This window comes from Podarcis gaigeae, assembly GCF_964106915.1.
Source record: "Podarcis gaigeae genome assembly, chromosome: 4".
NCBI classification, from domain to species: Eukaryota; Metazoa; Chordata; class Lepidosauria; order Squamata; family Lacertidae; genus Podarcis; species Podarcis gaigeae.
In genome coordinates this window covers 28,189,189-28,207,881 of record NC_139677.1, presented here as the reverse complement: position 1 = coordinate 28,207,881, position 18,693 = coordinate 28,189,189, and the positions used below count along the sequence as shown (strand labels likewise).

Here is an 18,693-nt window from a genome sequence, read left to right as displayed (position 1 = left end):
TCCTTTGAATAGGCCTATTGAGCTGAAGAGAGGGCGCGGAGGCTGGGGGGGAGACAATTTCTGAGTTCATTCTTTTGTTGGTAACTTGACTCCTGCCCCGAAGATTAAAATGTCTCCATTTTGCAAGAAGCGCTACGAAGGACAGATGTCACAAAGAACACATAAGCTATTAATTAGTCAGTCAGAAAGTACTGGCTTGCACACAAGAAGCAGAAAGATTAATAAATTATATCTTAGAAAGAAAAGACAATGTTGAAACATCAGCAGACCACAACACTATCGCATGCAAAGCCAGGAGATGCAAGGTAGCCTGTTGCCTGCTGCATTACAAAACCAACAATCAGCAAAAGTTGCCTCGTATGTGGGGAAGGGGGTATTAAATAAGCATCTAGAAGAAACATTTTATACGGCTTTCAAGTATTTCACTGGCACTATTTTGCATCATTTTTACGCAGGAGTCATCAAGGTGCATTCTCATGATCTAATCTCAGAAAAAACATTAATTAACTGTATTAGGCTTTGAATTAAAGAGTGATCCTATTAAGAGACACTTAATAGGATCACTCTTAAATGTTTTTAAATTAACTGTTTTTAATTTTAAAATGCACACAGTATATTTGCTAATCTGAGAAAATAAACCGTATCTAAATTAAAACATGCTGTGTAACACAGTTTCTTAATTACCAGCAGCTAGCAGAGCTGCATTTCGGCTAAGTGTAAATTAAATTCCCACAAATAAGCATGTTCCCGAAGTTTAAATAAATTCTCCTTTACATTACCTGCATTCATGAAGTACCATTAAAAAAAAGCCTATTTTGACTTTCAAGATTCATACTGATTTTTATGCAGAAAGTTCTCAACTCTCAGAATTTATTTCTGTCTCACTGTTTTCGGATGGGCTTCAAGTTCACTTACCTGCCTCCCAGGCAGACAATTCACATTTACAATATTTTTTGAGGTTACAGAGAATCAAACATAGTAATACTTCACTTTCAGCATAGCTGCCCCTCACGGTTTCTAATCTCGCCACCATGCTGGTCTGCTCTAATAATCACCTTTCTCCTCTTTCCTGCTTTCTGCACATTCTGGCTGCTGCAAGAACCCATGAGATTTCAAAGACCCTGTTCCAAAAGCTCCATCACCATCTGATGGAACTAGGTACCAACTGTGGACTACTTTCACAGACATGGTAACCTTTAGCAGTCTGCACACAAATGAAAAGCATAAAGAGCTGGATTCATTCAGTGTGAGCTATTCCCTCAGTGACAAGAGGGGAGAAAAATATCAAGTATGTCTAACAGTTCACTCACACAATGTCCAGTTATCATCCCTAACTTCGACTATTCTTTTATTCAAAAGAATAAATAACAAAACTGCTTAAATAACTGTTTTGATATCAGGTGAAAGGAAACTAAGGGCCACTTTACAATGTTTTTTCTTCCACTAAAAAAAAAAAAAAAGGACACACAATCATAAAGGGAAGCTGCCTAAGTACCCACAAACATTTTGGAACAAAATAGATCCTTGCAATTTTTTTGTTTGTTTTTGCATGTAATAGCATATACTTTGCCCCCGCCCATCCTAGAAACAGAAGAACTAAGTATATGCAGAATAAAAAGTCAAAAATATGCAATGCACAAATAATGGTGTGTATCTCTAAATAGACAAATTTCAAATAGTCACAAGATAATAACAGATAAACCAAATTCAACACTGTACAAGTGATTGCTAAAAGTCCACAAAATTACAGGGGCCTGTCTCCTAATCTATTTTAGGAAATCTTCATCAAGTCCGTTTACATGCAACTCATAACATGTGTGAACATTCCTTTTAAAAAAATACACACAAAAAAAGCCATGAAAAATGTGGGCTGAGTTTAATAACTTCACAGCAACTTTTCTGAATTTTCCGAGGAATGTTTTTGAATCCTGGGAGTCATTATGAAAACTTTCCCCAAGAAATACTCTTCACAGATTCACATGTCAACTACCAAGTGAGAGACAAGTGACAGATTTACTCAGCATTCTCAAATACTAACATTCCAGCTGTGACAAGCCCCCTTTTAATATTTTTCAGCAATGTTTAGATTTTGTGCATAAAGAGTGAAAGTTACATTTCATCAGTGAAGTTCTCTAAAATTTGCATATTACATATTCACTTTTCAAACATTCTTTTTTTAAAAAAACATTTACTATCCCAATCGGCTCAATTGTTCCCTTTCTTAATTAATTTGGAATAACCTCCTTTGAGGAGGGCAATGGTAGGGGACACAGGGGCTCCTGATATTGTTGTTCTACAACTTCCATCATCTTTGAACACTGGCCAGGCTGACTGCTGGATATGGGAGCTGGAATCCAACAACATCTGGAGGAAGGCCATAAATAGGCTCCTTACAAACTGATGTAGGGGAACCAACATCATCGTTCCATAGGAAGAAGTCCTGAGAGAAAATGGCCAAAGATGGCGTCTTGTCATAAGATTTGAACATACAGTTGTAAGTCTAAGTCCCAGTCTGGGTGACAGAGCACCATTCCTGCAAGGTGCAGAAGAGACCTTCCTTCAGTGACATCAATAAAATAGGAAACAAAAGAGCAAAAAACTGCACAGACTAGGCCTCTACATGTATCCATTGTATATTTAGCATTATCTCTCTGGTGGAACAGGGCTCTTCCACAATCACATGAGGATGGTGCTCTCCCTTCCCAATGTATGACACGGCCATTATGTGGAACTGGAAAAGCTCCTTTAAACACCTGATTCAGGTGCTATTAAGGCACACATCAAAAACCTTCCTTCCTTTTCCTATGAAGATCATAAGGAGAACAGGAACAGCAATGTGTGCATTAGCCCTCACTCACTCTTTTCAGACAACATAACCCCACATTACTAGAAATACTATGAAAATGCCTGTTTGGAATTTGCACCAAAGCCATGCACCATTCCAAGTTTAATTTCCCACCTCTTTCTCTTTTGCTGCAGTTCAAAATTTTGTGCACGCAGCAGCAGGTTTCTTGCACAAAGACTAGCCCCAAACATCTCCTAGGACTTCCTCAGCACCAAAGAATTTGCAAAAACAAGAGAGCTCAGCAGCACAGCCTCTTGACTTTCATTTCATTTTTTAAGGTAAAGGTAAAGGTACCCCTGCCCGTACGGGCCAGTTGTGTCCGACTCTAGGGTTGTGGCCAGCGTGACTTTCATTTTTTACATACTGCTTAATACCAAATCAAGACTAAATAGTTTACAAAACAGACAGCAAATAAAATGCACATATCAAAAGAAACATATCAAGTGTCAGGATGGAGTAGCCTGGCCAACAAGTATCTGTAAGATGGGTGGAAGTTCAGAGAGAGGTGGGTATGGTTTGCAACCCTCTGACCTCCCCACCCTTCACTCTCTCCTACCCATAACCACCTGAATAAAAGCACCATCCCTTCTCTCTTTAACCGCCCTTTTGCCAAGGCACATTTTGACTCGCAAAATATGCAACACTCACCCCACTAATACATACACACCACACCAGCTCTGTCTTACATCAGCTCCCAACTGATCTCCCTACTGCAATCATTCACACTGCATAAACACAAAGCATGCAGTACCCACTACTGATGGAAACACCTTTTCATTTTTGCACAAAGACAGTCTTCAAACTGAGCTGGGTATTTGGGGCGGTCTTCAACAAAGTAGTTCTGTTAGTGCAAAGACATTCACCTGTGTAACTGAATGCCTTGTCTTCTCCTCTCCCCCTGCACTCCCTAAATCTGTTATGGGGTTTTCCCCCGACCCTCCGAAGCAGATTCAGGGAGGGTGCAGGAAGCATGTAGGGAGGACAGATTCCATTTTGCAGACAGGAAGATCTTGCACTAAAAAAACACTTATTTGGATAACGTCCTTGGAAACTACTCAGACTTGATCATTGCTCTTCCTTATTCATCTTGTGCTGTTTTGTAGCACTAAAGTCTTACAGGCCAAAATGTGCCAGTAGGCATATAAGTTGCCAGCTTTTCCAAACACTGACCAATTTTTAAGTATCAGCCTTACACTTCAGCATTTGGGTTCCAATTCTTTAAGCCAAGACTGTAAACCTGTGAGCCTCCAAGCCACATACCTGTACTGGGAACTGGGCAGCTTTCTGCTTTGTTGCCTATGTTGGAATACAAAAATGGGCAGGAGTCGTTGTCAAGCATCCTGATTTGCCACAATACATGGCTAGTGGGCTCTCTGCAGCTTAGCAAATAATGGTTTAAGGTGCCCAGATCCTGCAGATGAATATCATTTGCAAAAAAAAACCACACCAAACCATGACATCATCAACTTCGGTGCTCTAGCCTTCAGCAAGATTCTATGGATAAGTAGTGCACAAGAAATTCAAATAAAGATTACTCACCACATTATAATAGCTTTTGCTAATTGCAGATGTATCAAATCCCTTTGGTGGACTCTTCAGGCTTCCTGATTTTGGGGAGACAGGTTTTTCTGAAATAGGGAATATATTAGCAGTAGGATGCAATTTCACAGCTCAGACACTAGAGGTCAAACAAAATGCTCTTCTTAAATCTTGTTGCAGCAAGGTTCAGGACCATTTACTTCAGCTATTTATTTACAAGCACGTAGCTCATTCATATGGATCCGTCTCGGCTTAGTAAACAAAGATATGAATGAGTCCTTTTGCCTGAGTGTTTCATGTTCGCAGAGTCTGTTCCATCAGCACACTGCGGTAAGCTAAGAAGTCTTCAATTAATAACAGTTCCTTGTTCCACTTTTAGAACAAGCCAGGATCTTAAACCACAATTTGAAGATTTTTTTTAAAGTCTGCCTTCTTCCAAACCCATTGTTTCCCAGTTTGGACAATACAGGAAACTGTAGTTGACTGAAAACTTACGGAGTTAAATTGCTGTGTGACGAGAAGGAAAAGCACTGAATATGGGTCATTTGTTATAAATCATAGCCTGGAGACTCTGGAACACATTATAGAAATTAACAGGTGTATGTTTAAAAAATGAAAGATAAGACCTGAGACTTTACATTCCCTGCCACTGGTCAGTGAACCATCTTCACTAGGGCTAGGAATCCAAGTGTCAGAGCATACAGCTGCTTAGCAGTCACCATCTCATAATGTGTGGGGATCTTACTGAGGCTGCTAAACATGAAAGGAAATCTGTGTATCTGAATGCAATGCACCTAACCATACTGTCAATACACGTACTGGAGTTTTCAGAATAAAATCTCTCATTCAGTGCTTTGCCCTGATGTACAAAAGGTAGATTAAAGAATTTCACACTCATTTTTGTAGCTGGGATACACTGGCATGCATTGTCACAAATATATATGTTACATAGAAATCCACAAAGAAAATAAGTTTGGGCAGTTTATAAGCAGACTCCTGAAACTCACCATTTGATTTTACTTCTCGTACGTAATTGCTGGGAAACCAGCCTGTCTTGCCATTGTGAGTTCCTTCCCACCAGCCTCCTTCTTCCACTCTCGTAACGTGAATAATATCTCCTTTTGTAAAAGAAAGCTCATCTTCGTTGGTTTGTTGAAAATTAAACTTTGCTCTTACCACCAGCTGGTGGTTGCTGTTATCTGTCATATCCTAGAAGTGACAAGACAAGCAAAAACAAAGAGTTTTAGGTACATTTTCAAAATGTTAACAAAATTTAACTGAGTGAGATGTATGAAACGGCATCTGCAAATCCCCAGTGCAGGATAATAAGACAGCTTTTTCACAGGCTGAGGAACAAGAAAGGTCTCCGTGGTTGTACAATGGGTTAACCATGCCATTTCTATAACATTTGGGAGTCTAGGAACATGTAGTAAACAGTCATGGTCCCCAGGTACACAAGACAGGCAAAGGTCCTAGAATATTATGAAGCCCATGATACTTTCCCAAGCTTATACTGTGAAACTTGGCATGAATTGAAAATTCACCCACCCACACATATTTGCTGCAACGTTTTCCAAACTGAACCTGCAACTGCGTACTGATGGAAAGGTTAAGTCAAAACAGATGCCTGCTATCACTTTCCTAGGAGTTTTAGAAGAGCTCTTTCGTTTAATGTCCCAGCCTGTATGTGTGAATCAGTATAAGCTGACATCGCCAACTGATGCAAAACGAAGTGTATGAAAGGATACAAGCACTCTTTCACATCCATGGGTGGAGTCATTCAAAACAGACTGGAATAAAGCCAGCCACTGATTTTAGGATTTACGGCTGCCTTGACTAGTGGAAAGTATGCCGTAATTTCAGCTGCTTAGAAACTTCAGGAGTAAAGAGTACAAGACAGCCTTAAAAGAAGTGGCATGGCCACTTACTCAATTCTAGAACATGGACGCCAATTCCTCCATCAGCTTGACACCAACCTCACCCTTTGCAAACAGTGTGAACAGTCATTGTTCGGCAGATTTGCCATTCCTGGAAATGCACGGGATACCTTGACCATACCAAGCTAACCTTCAAATCAAACACAGAGGCTATTTTTACATAGTTCTATAAAAGTTCACACAGTAGGAAGAAAGTGAGCATCAAATGGCAAGGACTGGTCATAAGAAGTGGGCCTCATTTTGTTCATTTGATTTATATCAGGGGTGAGGCCCTACAATGTTGCTGGACAGCAATTCCCACCATTCCCATGACCAACAGCCATGTAGGCTGGGGCTGATAGGATCTGGGAGTCCGACAGCATCTAGAAAACCACTGGTCCTCTGAACCTGGTGCATATCATTGGTTAGTTGCCTTTCAGCAGAAAAACTCTGTTTGAGATAACAATCAGAGGAACAACATTTATATGAACGAATCTTATTTACTCTCACAGATTTTAATCACACTTCAAAAATTGGAAAAACCACAGATTCAAACAAAATCTGAACCAAGAAACAGGGTCGAATTCAACCACTCACTGATTAATCATGGGCCAGTCACTGCCTGATGACCTAATCTACCTCACAGGGTTGTTATGAAGATAAACTGGAGAGGGCGGGAAACACTCTGTTTCTAATATTTGTAATTCAGCTTTTTTGTTTGTTTTCCTACATCTAAATGATATTTTAGATCCAGATTTATTAAAGTCATGTGTTATGGTCTTTAATTCAGCTAAGAGGCTTTCCCCCCAATATTCACCTTATCCATTTTTTTACATCTAGAGCTCTCGCATATACAATGTCTCCTGGCTACCAATTTAATTGTGTTCCACATCAAGGGGCCACTAATACTTGGCTGAGCATTTTCTTCAAGAAAATATGGGATATAATTGTAATAAATAAACAAATTAAAATAAACCCTTATTTTTTCCTGAAGCAGAACAGAACTTGAACCATTATCCAGAAGTCTTAGCCCAAGTATGAAACAGAACAGAACCATCCGCTCCCTAAACAAAAAATTAGGTTACCAGGTTCTGACCAAAAGCATAGGTTGCTTCTTCACCTATGTATGTGTATGATTGTATTAATTAAAAAGTACAAATGAAAGAAGCCTTTGGGATTTATTTAGTACTTAGATAGTATGCTTTTAAGGTAGGATTCATACCCCTTAGCTGTAAAAGTTTTAGACCTATTATTTTGCTCTGAACTGCATTATCGTGTGCCTTATTTTCTCATCACACATTCTCTCGCGCGAACTGGAACTGAACGAATTCATTTGACATTGGCCAACTTGGTTGCCGAGGGCAGTAACTAGTGCTAGCCTCACTCAGAACAGAACCATTAAAGTGAATGGGCATGGCTAACTTAAATACATTGGTTTGAATGGGTCATTTCTAAGTGGGACCAATGTTTGACGCAACACTGAAATTTAACTGGTTAAAACCTACGTGGAAATGTATCTTGGACACACACCCTCCCCACCAAGTAAAGAGGTCTTTTCTTCCATGCATTATGACTTAAGATAGTGCACAGAATAATAATAACAATAAAATAGCACAACAACAACAACATGCTGCCCATTTGACTGGGCTGCCCCAGTCACTCTGGGCAGCATCTGTTAACAAACATAGAGGAACTAGATAGATATGAGCTCTGTTTACAAATACACCATTTCTAGGACTCTTTGGCCACAAGCCAGTAGTTAAGCACACTTAAACCTCACTGATGCACTAGTGGGTTTTAGCAACACTTGACTGCTCTGAATTGTTGATCTCAACCCATGAATCTGCAGAATCTGAAAGCAGATTCCTCAAAACGTCACAAAACATATTTAAAGTCTCAGAGGCTTACGCTACGGATAGGTGAGAAGGCAACGATCAAGTATCTGTGAATCTGAGTCAAGCTTCTCACTTTGCAGCACTAATTAAGGAGAGTGAAAAGAAAAGAAAAAGAGAGAATAGAAATAGGTCAACACTTACCAGACTTCGATACTGGCCCTGAAAAAGTTTTGAGGTTCTGCTATGTAAAGATTGGGATCCCAGGGAATCAAAAGATTTTATTCGATGAGATGATGGCCTTGCGCACACAGAATCACTTCCTAGCCCAATATCTGAAAAGAGATAACCACGAAACATTAGCATTTCAGTAAGGCACACATATATAAAATTTGTGCTGGGGACAAGCATTTATATTTGATTTCCTAAAACAGAAGTGTAGAATTCCCAGAAATGTATGTGTAAGATGGCAATTACTTGAATTAACCTACTTCTATGCAAGACAACAGAACTATATTTTATCATCCCTCGGATCTGTAAAGCGAGTTGTCTTCATAGGAATGTACTGAGTACCAAAACAGGAAGAGATGGGCCTGGAAAGGATCTCTGGACAGATGCAGCCAACAGGTATGCAGACAAAATTCACTTCAAAAGCAAATAATAATAATCACACCCCTCATTCCCCAAAATCCAACGGAATCCAAGAGGACATACTTCCATATCCACACCAGGAGGCGCATTTGCATGCACGTCCAATTTAGACTGCCTGTCCCTGATCCCAAAAGTGATATCATTACTACTGAAATGATGAGGATGATGAACCACTTCCATGTATGTGTCTCCTGATGGATCAGGCAAGAAATCCAGGAGACATGGGGTGGGAGGAAGAGGCCGGTAGGTAAAGTCCTCACTGTCTTATTTGGGAAAGGAAGGCACCGTACCCCAACAACAGTAGCAAAATAAACAAATCATGAAACATTTTCAGGGGTCTAAACTTATTAAAATGTATATAGCCCACTCTTCCTATATTCAGGGAGGCACAACATCTCCACCCCCATCGTTCAGCCCGGACACTGAGATCCAGCACCGAGGGCCTTCTGGCGGTTCCTTCATTGCGAGAAGTGAAGTTACAGGGAACCAGGCAGAGGGCCTTCTCGGTAGTGGAGCCCGCCCTGTGGAACGCCCTCCCATCAGATGTCAAGGAAATAAGCAGCTATCCTATTTTTAAAAGACATCTGAAGGCAGCCCTGTTTAGGGAAGTTTTTAATATTTAATGCTGTATTGTTTTTAACACTCGATTGGGAGCCACCCAGAGTAGCTGGGGAAACTCAGCCAGATGGTCAGGGTATTATTATTATTATTATTATTATTATTTATAGACAGATTATATGGGAATGTAAGTGCCACTGAATTCAATGAGGCACCTACAATTGAGCACTTAAATGCATCTTTATAATCTACTAGCCCCCCCAAGTCCATTTGCAGCTCCTCTCTCTGGATGAAATCCTACAACCATCCTAGACTATGACACCAACTACCAGGAACCAGAATAGCCTACCACAAAACCTATATCCGTAATATATGGTATATTGTAGATGTAAACTGGTTTGAGAGCTAGTTTTGGGAAAAAAGTGAGTGATACATATAATACAATAAACATTCAATTAGATTGCTTTCAAAGGGACTTCTGCTAGATTATTCCTCAGCTCTACTGTTATCCAACTTCAATGATGTGCACAAACACATCAGAGGAATCCGGTTCTTGTGTTGCCACCCTCCGGACCTCACATGGGCTTCATGCAATAAAAAAGGCATTAACACAAATACTAATATTATGAACTGTCAGGTGTATGCTTGTGCATGCACACACATGGGTGCTTTAAGAGACAGTGACATTTATGCCCCATACTCATGGGGTATCAAAATCATTAGAGGTGATCCTATAATCAAAACAACAAATATCTGGTACACACCACAGTATTACTAGAGAAATCTGAAAATGGGACAATTGTCCATCTATCCTCTTAAAATGGAAAAAAGGGAGCATGGGATGAACACCAAAACAGACACAGTAGGTATATATTACTATTTAGAAAATAGAGGTGTTCTGTAAGGTGAAGGTAAAGGGACCCCTGACCATTTGGTCCAGTCGTGACCGACTCTGGGGTTGCGGCGATCATCTTGCTTTATTGGCCGAGGGAGCCGGCGTACAGCTTCCAGATCATGTGGCCAGCATGACTAAGCCGCTTCTGGCGAACCAGAGCAGCGCACGGAAACACCGTTTACCTTCCTACTGGAGCGGTACCTATTTATCTACTTGCACTTTGACGTGCTTTCGAACTGCTAGGTGGGCAGGAGCTGGGACCGAGCAACGGGAGCTCACCTCGTCGCGGGGATTTGAACCGCTGACCTTCTGATCAGCAAGTCCTAGGCTCTGTAGTTTAACCCACAGTGCCACCCGTGCCAAATATATTCCAAATAGTATCAAAGTACGGAAATGGGGCACTTGTGCAGGTAACACTGAAAACCAAGCAAATTTCAAGCTAATGACTTGGGTGCTATCATCAACAGAGCTATTCAGCTATAGCTCGTTTATTTAGTTAAGGAAGCATATTCAGCTCAAGGACAACTGGGGGAGTTGTGAGCCGGAGTGTCACAAGAGCGGAGGAAGAAATGAAATGAAATAAAAATCTTGCTGCTGAATGGTAAATGCAGTGAATTCTTTTTTTAAAAAAACCCCGAAACATAGAAACTTTCAGTTCAGAGCAAAACAAACAAACAAACAAAATACAGAACAGCAAGAAAATGAAGTAGGGGGAAATGGATTCTACTTACCTGCTGTTACTTTATTTAGAGCAACCAAGGAGCTAAGCACCTTGCTGAAGTTCTGTCCCTGATAGAGATCATTTGCATCAAACGTCTTTAAAAAAAAAGAAACAAATACATATTAAGTCATGCTAGAAAGAAAGCCACTGCAAGTTCAAAACGATATTGTTCTAAAATATCTCAGCCAAGTTTTGAGCCGTTGTTTATTTTTTATACATACAAACATGAGTTGCAAAGAGTGTACAACTTCTGTTTTGGTTGCGAGGACCACCTACCTTATTAGCTTCCAGGCCCAATTCAAAGTGTCAACAATGGGTTTTAAAGTCCCAGACATCATGCACTCTGCCTACCTGAGTGAACATCTCCTGCCACATGTGTCTCCCACACCCATAGACATGCCAAAGGGAATCGGCTGTGTATGCCCTTTCACACAGAACTGCAGGGCCACAGAACCACGTCTTCTCTCTTGAACAACCTCCTTATGGAATGCGTTTCCAAAAACACCCTTACCTGGCCTATTTTATGCCCATCTTCCATAGGCCACATAAAGGTTCTCCAGAAGTTGTCCTTTTTACAGGCTGATGAGTCAACTGCGGTACAGAGGGGCAGTTCTGCCAATCTGTTTCAGCAAACAAAATAGCCCTCTTCAGGCATTAGCTTCAGCAGAGGAGATGGGGGGGGGGACCTTACTTTACTGTACCTGTACACAGGATATATTAGCCAATCCTACAAAGTCACCCAGAAAGGATAATTTATTTTCCACATGTGGCCCCCTATCTCTGCTTGGACCAAACGATGTTACTGTATTTTTCACCCTATAGGACACACTTTTCCCCCTCCAAAAATGAAGGGGAAATGTGTGTGCATCCTATGGGGTGAATGCAGGCTTTCGCTGGAGCCTGGAGAGCGAGAGGGGTCGGTGCGCACAGACCCTTCTCGCTCTCCAGGCTTCAGGAAACTCTCCGCAAGCCATGGGAGCCATTGTGCAGGCTCCCACGGCTTGCAGAGAGCTGCCTGCATCCCAAAGCCTGGGGCGCGCAGCGGAGCGCACCCCGGGCTTCGGGCAACTCTCCGCAAGCCGTGGGAGCCCGGTACGACTTCCGCCGGGCTTCCTAGGCTTGCGGATAGCAACCTGTTCTGGGGGCTGGGCTCAGGGGAAGCTCAGGTTTCCCCAGCCCCGCGCCTGGGGGGGGATAAAAACTTTTTTCTTTATTCCCCCCCCCAAAAAAAGCCCTAGGTGCATCATATGGGCCGGTGCGCCCTATGGGGCGAAAAATACAGTATCTGTTGTCTCTTTTTAAAGCAAAAATACAGAGCGGAGACTTGTCTTTAAGCACAGCCTGCATTCAGAATCCATATACATAAGGAAGCTTCACACACACACACACACACACACACACTGAGGTTGCACACGCTTAGCACAAACAGGAAAAAGCCAAAGTGTTATTTTCCAGGGTACACTGTACTTTGGAAAATGTTTTTGCACCTGCATGATTGCTGGTGGGCACGGCCCACAATTCCCCATGTTCCTGACATGAAGAGGTAGGGAATCATAAGCAGGCCACACTGTGCCTGTGTTTGCAAGTGCTGAGTGCGCTGAAGGAGCATGCCTGACACTCTAAAAAAGCACTCTGCATGGAAGCTCTCCAACAGTGGGACCCCCCTGAAGCCCTGTGCACAGACTCCCACCTGCCCAACAGGGCTTCCTACTTCTTCCCCCTGGACAGCCCATGAAATCAGCTTTTGGGGAGGCAGGAAAATGCCCAGAACAACCCATGAGGGAGGAGACATCATTCTATCTCACAAGCTGGAGTGCTTGTATAGACACGGCTCCATCCAGGAAAACAAGAACCATTGCCACGTAAGACACATTCCAGTCCGGCAAAAGAACTTGAGGAGGATGCAGAATGGAGCCAGCGAAAGGTATGGTCTAGGGAGAATCTTGAGGGCCAGACAAGAGGCCTGGAGGGCCACATTTGGCCCCTGGGCCTGAGGTTCCCTAGACCAGTGTTTCCCAACCTTGTGCCTCCAGCTGTTTTTGAACTACACCTCCCATCATCCCTGACTAGCAAGTTCAGTGGCAAGGGATGGTGGGAATCGTAGTCCAAAAACAGCTGGAGGCACAAGGTTGGGAAACACTGCCCTAGACCAGTGTTTCCCAACCTTGTGCCTCCAGCTGTTTTTGAACTACAACTCCCATCATCCCTGACTAGCAAGACCAGTGGCAAGGGATGATGGGAATTGTAGTCCAAAAACATCTGGAGGCACAAGGTTGGGAAACACAGCCCTAGACCTCTTTTAAACCAAACATTACCAAGAATATGCATTTACCGAAAGTCTTTAAAAAGCGAAAGGCATAAAAGTTGTTTCCAGCAGGAAAAAGAAAATGCCACTCCCTACCCCTCACTCCATCGTCCACCCCGGAGAGTTAAGTACCAACCGGAAGAAATCCAGTCAAAGATATACCAGGACTATTTTTCGAAACAGCAAAGTCGCAAAATAAAAATGGGTTAAGAAGCAAGAGAATCTATATAAACAGCATACAAGAGAAGGATTTGGGCTCACCATTGTTAATTCTCTCTCAACAAAAGTAGACTGCTGAACGTGTATCTTCAAAGAAGTCAAGAAAAACAGGATGTGAAGAGGCTTATGTTTCCTGCCAGTCTGAGGCTATCTGGGACGGTGGGAGCGAGTTGATTGGCCATTCCAACAGCCAGTTCATCATCGGAATAACACACGCACCTAGGCGGCGTTACTCAACAGGAAGCCAAACAAGAGGATGAAGGACAGGGGATTGCAGAGAGTAGAGTATATATGCATGTGTAATGGTTTCATGGAAGTGATTTCATGTCATCTGGGAATTCTTTTCAAACAGAATAGTAAGAATCGCCAACAATGTACCAAGGGGGGGGGGGAGTCAACTTGTTTTTGAACACTCAACATTTCTTTGCACCTCAGAAATTATGTGGGGATGCCAAATTTCATGATGGTATGCTCCGTAGCATAAAGATGAAAACAAAAATAGGTGGGGGAATAAGAGCAGCTGATTCGTGATGACATGGCTCAAGGTTCAGCCCACGACAGTTCAGTTCAAAGCATCAAAGAAAGCAGAACTCGGGAAGGGAGCTTTCCACCAGAGACTCTGGAAAGCCACCTATGGTCAGTGCTGTAAATACCAACTGAGAGGCTTCCTAGATGCTTCTGACCATCTCCTCTAGTTAGCCAGTCAGAATAATCACTACCAGCAGGCCCCACCCAGTCTCCTGCAATTCTCTATCCCACAGAAATGGCTTCCATAGGGTACAGACTCAGTTTCCCCAACCTAAGTCAATCAGCCCACCCTAAGCCAATCAGAACCATGCATTCTTTCTGTGGGTGTTTGCCTTTCTGAGTCTGCAGAGAGGGATTTGAAGAAAAAGCAGCAAGCTAGCCAGTAAGAATGTTTATAAACTTATTGTTCCACTGGGTTTTCCCTGTGCAGAAAGAGCTTTTAAGCTGTCTCCCTTGCTTGCCAGGCAAGGCTCACTCAGCACGCCAACTCTGGAAGGGTAGGGATGTTTGCATGAGACCTCGCAGGAACTGGACAGCCCTGTGAGATCTTGCACCAGTGTGCCAAATCTGTGTGTGCCTTGCCCCCACCCCCCAAGCAAATCAGAGCGCTAAAAGTTATTTTCATGCAGGCAAAACTCAGTGCAGAAAGAGCTTAAAAGCGTTCTATCTTCCTTGCATTTAACTTGCAAAATTTCAGTCAACCAGCCTTCAACTGCATATGGTTCGAATCGTGCAAATTAAATGTTTGTAAAATGCAATTGTACTGAAGACTAGTTCACCCAAGCACTTTTTAAAAATGGCAAACGCTGGCACAAGTTGATGTTCTGAGATACTGATCAGTTATCAGTACCACATACCCTGCTGATCATGTACTTGGCGCCATTTGGATTTGTGACAGCTGTAAAATGGAAGCCAGCAACTTGCAGTCTACAGAAAATCAGCCTAAATGGCTCTGAGTCTCTTCTCACCATTATCTGGTATTTAAAGTACTATTGTTTTTCAAGGTAATAAACCATGTTCTCAAGAAACCAAGCCAAACACTTCTGATATGCCTAGATGCAGAAAACTCTGTAACACACCATTTTTTTTCATCTACAGAAATAAGAATACAGAGTTTTGACTCTCAAGCAAACTTCTTCCCTTCCAGAAACCTGTGCAGTGATAGGTTACACACATATCGCCCGACCATCTCTTCTTTAGTAAAGGAATGCTTTCAAGTCTCTACCAAAATGAGAGTTCAATACTTTTGCTGTCCTCTCTTCTTCCTCTGCTCCCCGTCTCCTGTCAAGAATTCAATTTCTCCTGGCCCAGAACTGTGTAAGTAGATATAAAAGTATAAATGGGACAGAAAGCTATAACCCAGTGGCAGCCTAATCCTATGCACGTTTATTTGGAAAACACAGCAACATCGTGAGGGCCTGAGAGTCTACACAAAACAGTAAGCCTCTGCCTGGATTGTATCACTAGTGGCTACAGAGGACTAAAAGGTCCTCCATGCAAAAGAAATCAATAATCTCTGCATATAGAAAAGCAGGTGTAAGAAATAAGACTATGCTAGAACCCTCTCCCTTGAAATCTATTTCTCTAAGAAGAGGAATTTTATTTATGCATTATTATGGAAGAACATTTAATTTTGTGACTTCCCATTTACAGCCCAGTAGCACAGCCCAAAGACACACCTGCCCCTAAATGAGAATTAAAGGTAAAGGACCCCTGGTTAAGTCCAATCGCAGACGACTGGACTGGCAGTCCAATCGCTCATCTCGCTTTACAGGCCGAGGGAGACGGCGTTTGTCCACAGACAGTTTTTTCCGGGTCATGTGGCCAGCATGACTAAGCTGCTTCTGGCACAGCGGAACACCAAAACCAGAGCAGCGCACGGAAACGCCGTTTACATTCCTGCCAGACTGGTACCTATTTATCTACTTGCCCTTTTTGTCATGCTTTCGAACTGCTACGTTGGCAGGAGCTGGGACCTAGCAACGGGAGCTCACCCCATTGCAGGGATTCAAACTGCCAACCTTCTGATCGGCAAGCCCCAGAGGCTCAGTGGTTTAGACCACAGCTAACACTGATTTTAATACAAAAAAAATTTCCTTCCAGTAGCACCTTAAAGACCAACTAAGTTAGTTCTTGGTATGAGCTTTCGTGTGCATGCACACTTCTTCAGATACCCGAATCTGAAGAAGTGTGCATGCACACGAAAGCTCATACCAAGAACTAACGTAGTTGGTCTTTAAGGTGCTACTGGAAGGAATTTTTTTTGTTTTGACTATGGCAGACCAACACGGCTACCTATCTGTAACTGGAACTGATTTTAATAGTTATTCCATGTTTCCAGGGAACTATAGTTCTACAACAGATAATTCTAAGCACGTTTGTCTACCAACCATTCCCACAATTCCCTACAGTAAACGTGAGATTTATAGGTTTGCAGTGTAGATATGTTCCTATGCTTTTCCCAAGACAGAACAGTAAGGCCAGGGATATCTGAAATGTGCTGAAAAGCTCAGAAATATTATTTAGAACAGAAAATGGCCCCCAAAAAACCTGCAGGTCAAGTACAATATATGATGCAATAGGGTACAGCTGGGTTTTTTCCTATCCAGCATTCTCTTAAACTATCTAGTTGTTATCTTGTTCACAATTTGTGCCTGGGTTCAAAATATTTCCAATTTTCCCCAAACCGTGAAAATACAGAAGTCTCCCCTCAACTCCCCCCCAAAAAAGTGAGTCATATAATCTTGAACTTTCCCACAATTTTGGCAGACTTTGTTCCTGTTATTATACGTAATGCCCATTCAATTTTTAAAATACGTTTCCAATTAACAATTTTTAAGTTCCATGTCATAACAGAAAGGCAAGTGCAGGCAAGATGACAAACAACTTGACAAATGAATTCAAACAGCACTGACCACTTAATATAGTAAATTGCATATTGTTTATGGCCAATAATCAAGAAGTTTCAACACAAGGTAGTCAATCACAACTGTTCCTCAGATGGCCCTGTGAATTCCACCCCCTGCACCCCACCTAAATAAAGCTAAGTCATTTTATAAAACTCTTATTCTTTCTGCCTTTCCCCTCCGAAAGATAAGAAACATGGGTGGGGCTTTACCTTGGGTAAACAAAGCCAGAAGTTCAATTGTCTCACATTTCTACTGTAGTTCACAAGCTTGTTTCAACAAGTCTGCCATAACTGTAGTCCCACACAGGGTTCACAGACAAAAATGAAGCAAGGTAGGTGTGTGATTGATCATGGGACCAAAATCTAGGTCTCTATGTTATAATCAATTACTCATTAAAAGGAAAGACTATAAATTTGCTAGGTATTAAAGTTATCAAGTGTTAAATCTACAAGGCCCTTTAAAGTTAGATTCACTAACCCAAGGGAAAGTTAGCAAGCTTGGGGGGGGGGGGACTAATTTAAATAGCTGTGTAGAAAGAAAGTAAAGGGGGAGTTCATCATTAACTAATTGACTCTGACTCAGCAATGTAGCGACACTGTCAAAAGGAAGAAAACACCATACTTGGATGTAACAAGAGAATTATACACAGAAGACTCAGAAGATACTTGTCCCGTTCTAAACTGTACTCCTTATAACAAAGAAGTCATAAGGAAACCAAAACCAAGACAACCAAGGGTCTGAATGAATGAGGAAAAAATGTAGAAACCAACTAGTCCCGTAGAGAAAGTGTCACCTAGCAGTCAAAACTGAAGAAGTCTACTTTTTACAGAGCATTTAGCTTTGATTATCACCTACACATTTCCTCTAGTTATCTCATTACGGAAAAGGGCTGAAATCCTGGAATCACAGAGTTGGAAGGGATCCCGAGGGTCATCAACAAACAAACGAAAAATTTAAGGCAAGAAAGGCCTAGAATAGCCATCACGTCCCAGCCTCAGAATCTAATAGAAGTATTCAAATGCGTTGAGATTATATTATTTGTCTACTGTATATGAGACATAAAAAGATGGAACCTTGCTGTGCATCCTCTGTCAACAGAGGTCTTAAATATCAAGTTAGATCACCGTTGATTAAGATTTGTTTAGGTGCTGTCCTTGAGGAAGGAGGGTTGACTTGATGATTTAGTGTCACTTCCAGCCATATATCCAGGGACTGCTTTAGGTAGACAGGATGAATGCCTTTGACAGCAACAGCTTTGGGTAAAGGTAAAAGGTAAAGGTACCCCTGCCCGTACGGGCCAGTCTTGCCAGACTCTGGGGTTGTGCGCCCATCTCACTCAAGAGGCCAGGGGCCAGCGCTGTCCGAAGACACTTCCGGGTCACGTGGCCAGCGTGACATCGCTGCTCTGGCGCGCCAGAGCTGCACACGGAAACGCCGTTTACCTTCCCGCTAGAAAGCGGTCCCTATTTATCTACTTGCACCCAAGGGTGCTTTCGAACTGCTAGGTTGGCAGGCGCTGGGACCGAGCAACGGGAGCGCACCCCGCCACAGGGATTCGAACCGCCGACCTTTTGATCGGCAAGCCCTAGGTGCTGAGGCTTTTACTCACAGCGCCACCTGCGTCCCTAACAGCTTTGGGTAGGATTCCTTAAATGGTTGGACATGATCACCCATGATGTTCCTTCTACAAGTAGGGTAAATTTCTCATCGTTCAAAGTGTTTGAGCAGGTAGAACCAGAACAAGCTGTTTCTCCTTGCTCCATAGCCCAGGGATA

The 18,693-nt window shown here is 42.3% G+C and overlaps 1 protein-coding gene across 10 annotated transcripts in view; it reads right to left on the bottom strand.

The window, feature by feature from the left end:
* The window catches only part of ARHGEF7 (Rho guanine nucleotide exchange factor 7), a 91,616-nt gene that overhangs the window by 57,023 nt on the left and 15,900 nt on the right, over nucleotides 1–18,693 (bottom strand). For all 10 annotated transcript variants that reach the window (XR_014563387.1, XR_014563388.1, XR_014563389.1 and 7 more), the window contains exons 3-6: nucleotides 10,968–11,052; nucleotides 8,337–8,467; nucleotides 5,392–5,593; nucleotides 4,385–4,473 (exon numbers count right to left, since the gene is read on the bottom strand). Coding sequence is in view for 7 of the 10 variants with exons in the window: in XM_083735260.1 (XP_083591386.1) it covers nucleotides 4,385–4,473; nucleotides 5,392–5,593; nucleotides 8,337–8,467; nucleotides 10,968–11,052 (507 nt within the window). In the remaining 3 variants the exon portion in view is untranslated. The remainder of the gene's footprint in view (nucleotides 1–4,384; nucleotides 4,474–5,391; nucleotides 5,594–8,336; nucleotides 8,468–10,967; nucleotides 11,053–18,693) is intronic.